The following is a 6,000-nucleotide window of genomic DNA, read 5'->3' on the forward strand; positions in this document are numbered from 1 at the left end:
TTCTTATTACTCAACCATCGTTGATATTTCATTCGACTTCGTCTCTGCTCGACGATCGAGCCAGACGACTTTCCATTAAAAGGTATACCGATAGAGTTCGAATAAATGTTCGGAATCGTAGAGTCTCTCCAAGATGTTCGACAACCCCGACGATTCCAGAGAGTAGAGAGATTTCACTATAGCACCGTCCTCGCGAATCATACAAGTATCTTTCGCGTCAACAAAATTTATCGTCGATGTTACGTCCGTTTATTCTGAGTCAGTTCGTTTCGTTCATCGAATGGTGCTTCGTAACAGGGTGGTCGACAGGTGTAGGGAATTTTAAGGGGCAATTCCACATGGTAAAGTAAAAGAAAAATGGTAATTAGGAGAAACTGGTGTGAAACGCGTCTGACTTACGACTTATTCTACTGATTTCGCTGTGTCTGACTCGACGCTTGTTCTACTGATTTATCTGTTGCATTTTTACATGTACTGACCCCATAGAATTTCTGACACCTGTTGTCAAAGACCCTACATAGTGCAATAATCTGTCGAAAATTCGTTTTGTTATTCGACTTGCATTGTTTCGTTGCGTGCCGTGACATTGAGCAACTTGCACAATGAGTACGACGAGTTCGCGTGTTTGTTATAGTTCACGTTTGGAAGTCCATCGATATTTCCCGCGCTTCTCGAAAGGCTAACATTTTCACGTGATTGCGTAACGTACAAGAGGGAGAAAGTTAAACAGTATATGAGATGAATAGAATTTCGTTTCGAGAACTCGCGTCGCCATCCTGGAGATGGCTGCAGTTATAATGGTTATTGCCAAACTTAATTCGATAGGAAGTTTAAGTAAACGATGCGTATATTGAGAGAAGTTGATTGCATTTTCGTTAAGTTTCTTTTTTAATTCTTTGTTCATAGTGTGTACAATACGGGAAGCATTACCGACGTACAAGATTGAGTAAATTAATTTTGGAGTACCTTGTATATTCTGTAATATAGTATATATTTGTATGGACGCAAATATATATGCTGTACAAATGAATAATGTATTTGTTAATTTGTAAACCTATTCTATCCTAAATCTCAAAGGGAACTCTCTATTTTAATAATAAAAAGGGAAATATTAACATTAGGGACTAAAGAAGGAGGTAGAGGTCGAGGAAGGCACATAAGGGAAGCAGAAAAAATAAATTTTAAATTTGAACAAAACTGACCAGTGGTCATCTGCCAGTTGACCACTGACCACTGACCACTGTCCACTGTCCACTGTCCACTGTCGTCCAATTGTCCAAGGCCCAGGGTGGTCCAAGGCACATAAAACGTACGAGCAACACAAGAGCAAAATCAAGTTCATAAAAAATAAAGGAAACAGTAGAGAGGGTCAGGGTGTATTAAAATAGGGGCAAAGTGAAAAAATTAATTCTAAAATTGAACAAAACTTACTAATAGCCAAAGATGACCAGTGGTCATCAGCCAGCTGACCACTGACCACTGTCCACTGTCGTCCAGATGTCCAAGGTCCATGGTGGTTCATGCCTCAGGAGTCCCTCCTGGGTCCCGAGGAGGGTCCGCACCCGTCGGAGGACCCGCGACGAGTGAGGCTTGCTGGGTCCTGCGGGGGTATTTACGTTTCCTCGAAGAAGAGGGGGAACCAGAGAAATCATCCCTTCTTCTTACTCGAGTGGGGAGTAATTTGCGAAAAATTGATATTTCCCATGAAATAATCATTTCAGCAACAATTTCTGCAGCACATATTATTAATAACAATTGCATACATTGTGCACTTGTGTAAATTATTGATATTTATAATTGTTAGTTAACCAATGTGGAAATAATTAACTTTTCGTACGTTCTTCTCGTTCGATTATTCTCGCAATTCTTGAAAATTTTTTAATATTTTTTTAACTAACAATTATAAATGTTAATAACCTCCATCAGACGTTGCTTGCAATTGTTATTAACAATATATACAACAAAAATTGTTGGTACAGTCATTATTTCATTGAAAATATCAATTTTTCGCGAATTACTCTCCACTCGATTAAGAAGAACGGATGATTTTTCTAATTCCCCCTCTTCTTTAAGGAAACATAAATACTCCTGGAAGAGCATATGTGGCTCACTCGTCGCGGGTCCTCCGACGGGTGCGGGTCCTCCTGGGGATCCACTGGGGGATTCCTGGGGCCTGGACTACTCCTGAACCATGGTCTACACTGGCCGCCTAGACTACCATGGCCAATGGTCATCCTTGACCAATGGTCATCCTTGACCAATGGTCATCCTTGACCAATGGTCATCCTTGACGAATGGACATCCTTGACCAATGGTCATTCTTGACCACTGGTGAGTTTTGTCCAAATTTTACATTTGTCCCGTCTATTACCCCTTTCCCCCCTCCTCCTTCTGTTTTTCCTATTTTGCTTGTACCCTGCCCCTCTCTTCTGCTTTCCCTATTTTTTATACACTCTGCTTCACCCCATCTACTAACAATAATTTTTCCCTCTTTATCAGCATTTATAGTTTAACATTAATTAATATAGTGTAGCCTCATATGGCTTAGTTAGGTAATCGAATGAATATATTAAAAGAAAATGTTACCGACAGCTCCAGAAAGTTATAACAGCGCTTCTTATGTTAGGAATGCAAATTAAAATGAAGTGAAAGGTACCCTATCTCGTCCTTTTGATACTCTTGCAGTGGATGACAATTATTTTGCATATAATTTATCATCAGATTTTTATCAACTATTTTGCAAGCGTTGGAATTCTTCTTCCACATACGAAAATCAGAAAATTTCAACAGTTGGAGACTGGTATGTTACCGACGACCGACGACTATCAGCCGATGCTCATGACGGCACTGCACTTTGACTCGAGTCTCACGATGACGAGCCGCTGCGAGTCGCCTTATAAAGGGAACTGAAAAATCCAGATATCGTTCAGTCTCGATCCACGCGGTCGTACGTCTTGCTCCTCCGACCGTGCGTCCGATTTTTCTCGTGATCCGCGAGCGAGCGTGCTGCAAGATCCTCAAGCTAAGCAACTGGATTATCTCTTCGGGACAGGAGCCAGAGGAGCAGAGAGGGAACAGGCTTTTTTGAGAGTGGCCAGACGGAATTTCTGTCGAGGTAAGCCAGTGGGATAGCCGTATGCGCGTTCAGTCGGCAGGGATTTCGGTGGAAAGCTCCCAACAAGTGGTGACTCACTCGATGGGCCCCTGCAGGTAGTCGGAAATCACGTGACAGGCGCCAATTTTAAAACCGTAACGACTGAATTTTCTTTCTCTTGCAATTTTCTGTTCATTTATCGGCATGCAGGGAGTAAGAAAGATCTGAAACGTGCATAGGAATATTTAGAATAAACAATTGAGAGTGATCTTGACAACCTTGAAATCAGGAGATTGTTAAATGTATCTTCGTACGACCCCCTTCGAACTGTAGCACTTTGATCTGCAATAAACTTCGATTAACGTTTACAAAATTGTTGATTCTGCCTATCACGCATAGCTGAACACGACACGCGTGAAAGAAGATAGTCGCCCAGTGCTATTGACTAGAAATGACTTGCACTCGGCAGAGGGCAAACAACAGTGGCAAATAAAAATTCGTCAGTGTTTACGCGTCCAAGATAAGTTAATGGCGCTATCATAAGCTATGTGAAGTGAGCTTGCTACTTGCAATCACGTGAGATCCAATTATACAACGCTGAATTTTAACGAGGAAATAAAACTCGCGTTGATTCATCCAGTAATTGTGCCACTTTTCAATTTCCATTTTTCAGCAATTCTTGCAGCATCCTATCCATGGAGAACTACACATCAGACTCCAGCGATTCAGATTCCAGCGCCAAGACGCTGGACCTGTCCTACCTGATGCTGGATACTCAGATGTTACACGATCATTTCGTCGGTGCAAAGGATTCAGAGCAAGTGGACACCTTGCTGCTCCATCAGAACCGCTTGACCAGCATTCCTCCCAGCATCGTCAGGTTCACGAACCTCGACTCGTTGGATATATCTAACTGTGGCCTGCACAGGCTGCCAGACTTCCTGGGGGACTGTCCTCTGTCTTGCTTAGTGGCTAAGCATAACAACTTGTGTAATGGCTCCTTGCCTAAGAGCTTCGAGAATCTCGTGAATCTACGAGAGCTGAATCTCAGTGGAAACAGGTTGACTGATTTCCCTGAGCAGGTGCTCGATCTCACAGAGCTCAAGTATCTGTACTTAGGGGGCAACCATATCAGTGAGATCAGCAAGGATGTCTGGAAGCTGCAGAGGTAAATGGATTCCATTTAATATCCTTCTGATGAGTGAGAAATTGGTTGTATCATTATGGTTTCCTTCAGGTTGCATGTATTATCTATGGGAGGCAACAGACTGACAGAAGTGCCATCAACACTTGGCCAACTGAAGTCACTACAGGCGTTAGTTCTCTGTGATAACATGCTGGAGAGCTTGCCCAGTTCCATAGCGAACCTCACTAACTTGAAATCGCTGCTGCTTCATAAGAACAGACTGAGGACACTGCCAACCGAAATCATCACGCTGAAGTGTCTAACAGAGGTACTTAGATCTTCTTATAGACTGTTTCAATCGAACTCAGATAGATTATTCACTGAACGTATACGTGTTTTTCAGTTATCTCTGAGGGACAACCCACTGGTGGTCAGATTCGTGTCAGACATGACTCACAATCCTCCATCTCTGCTGGAGCTGGCCGCAAGGGTCATCAAGACCAGCGATATTCAATACGATGAGGAAAGTATACCGAGGAACCTGGTGGAGTATCTAAACAGCGGTCATCGTTGCGTCAATCCAAAGTGTAAAGGTCAGTGACTAGTTCAGATCAAAGTTCACGCTTCTATCGATGCAACGATATCGGGAATCGATGTATCAGTGGTCATGGATGCTCATGGATAAGTCTGTATCGAGATCACCAATTTTTATTCCAGGTGTCTTCTTCAACAACAGAGTGGAGCACGTGAAATTCGTTGACTTCTGTGGCAAGTATCGTTTGCCTCTGCTGCAGTACCTCTGCAGTCGGAAGTGCATAGAATCTCGTGACGGAGACGAAGTAGTCAGCGGCGCGATGATCAGGAAAGTCCTGCTTGGCTGATGATTGTGGTGGGAAGACGTCAGGAGCTGACCACGTGTGTGGAAGTCTTCTTTTATTGGAGATACTGCTCCGATTAATGCAGGTCCTTGAGAAATGTTTCCTAAGCGATGGAGTAGCCTTTTTTAGATGAGACAGAGATTAAAGTGTTTCGTCTAGAAAGGATGCGTGCGGTTCCTAATTCTTGCAAGTTTGTACGCCTGCCAGATAGAAATACACTAGGAAGAAATCCTAGATGTTCTAATGCAATCAATTTCGTGATTGCTTCGAAAAGAGTTGAAGTATGTCAGGGTCTCGAAGATGTTACTGCCGACGTGACGAATCTACCAGCGGCGAGAGATAGGCTCGCTCATGTTTAGCCTTTATGCTTGATTATAAAAATAGAATGGAAGAAAATGGAAGAAATCTCGAGTTCGTTCACTCTGATCCCATACTTACTTTCGCTCTCGTTCCTGCTAGAATGAAATCGCAGTCCGTTAACATTATCGTTTTATTGTTAAATAAACCACAAAATGTACAATAATAATATTATCATATAGAGCCCCGCGAAACCGGGAGGCGATCGATCCTCGCTTAAACACATATCCATTGATATTCTACAATTACCATTATCGACTATGCGTGATCGTGTAAAACTAAACACATCCGAGAAAGTGAAACGTAGCGAAACGAACGATACAAGATACATCATCAATCGTGTTTTCATCGTAGTCATTTAGATATTTATAGAACATCGTTAATTATTCGAATAATCGGTGACGATCGGTAAACATATAGCAATTGTAATAAGAGTTCACTACCACTTTTTTTATCTTTTTATAAGTCGCATATAGCCAAATCGCCATGTGTCTGCATGTATGTGTGTGTACGTATGTATCGCGCGCGCGCGCGTGTGCCTTGTA

General features: G+C 42.4%; 1 protein-coding gene across 2 annotated transcripts; it reads left to right on the plus strand.

Moving 5' to 3' along the window:
- Positions 1-2,991: 2,991 nt before the first annotated feature.
- LOC143181704 (leucine-rich repeat-containing protein 58) lies at positions 2,992-5,128 on the plus strand. Of its 2 annotated transcripts, XM_076382250.1 has the most exons (5): positions 2,992-3,115; positions 3,768-4,262; positions 4,332-4,548; positions 4,624-4,813; positions 4,938-5,128. In XM_076382250.1, the coding sequence occupies exons 2-5, from the start codon at positions 3,790-3,792 to the stop codon at positions 5,099-5,101; spliced, it is 1,044 nt and encodes a 347-aa protein (XP_076238365.1). In that variant the 5' UTR covers positions 2,992-3,115; positions 3,768-3,789; the 3' UTR covers positions 5,102-5,128. The 2 variants fall into 2 exon arrangements, with proteins under 2 accessions (XP_076238365.1, XP_076238366.1); XM_076382251.1 differs by lacking the exon at positions 2,992-3,115 and having other exon boundaries at positions 3,730-4,262.
- Positions 5,129-6,000: the final 872 nt, after the last annotated feature.

Source organism: Calliopsis andreniformis, chromosome 7 (genome assembly GCF_051401765.1).
Source record: "Calliopsis andreniformis isolate RMS-2024a chromosome 7, iyCalAndr_principal, whole genome shotgun sequence".
Lineage (NCBI taxonomy): Eukaryota > Metazoa > Arthropoda > Insecta > Hymenoptera > Andrenidae > Calliopsis > Calliopsis andreniformis.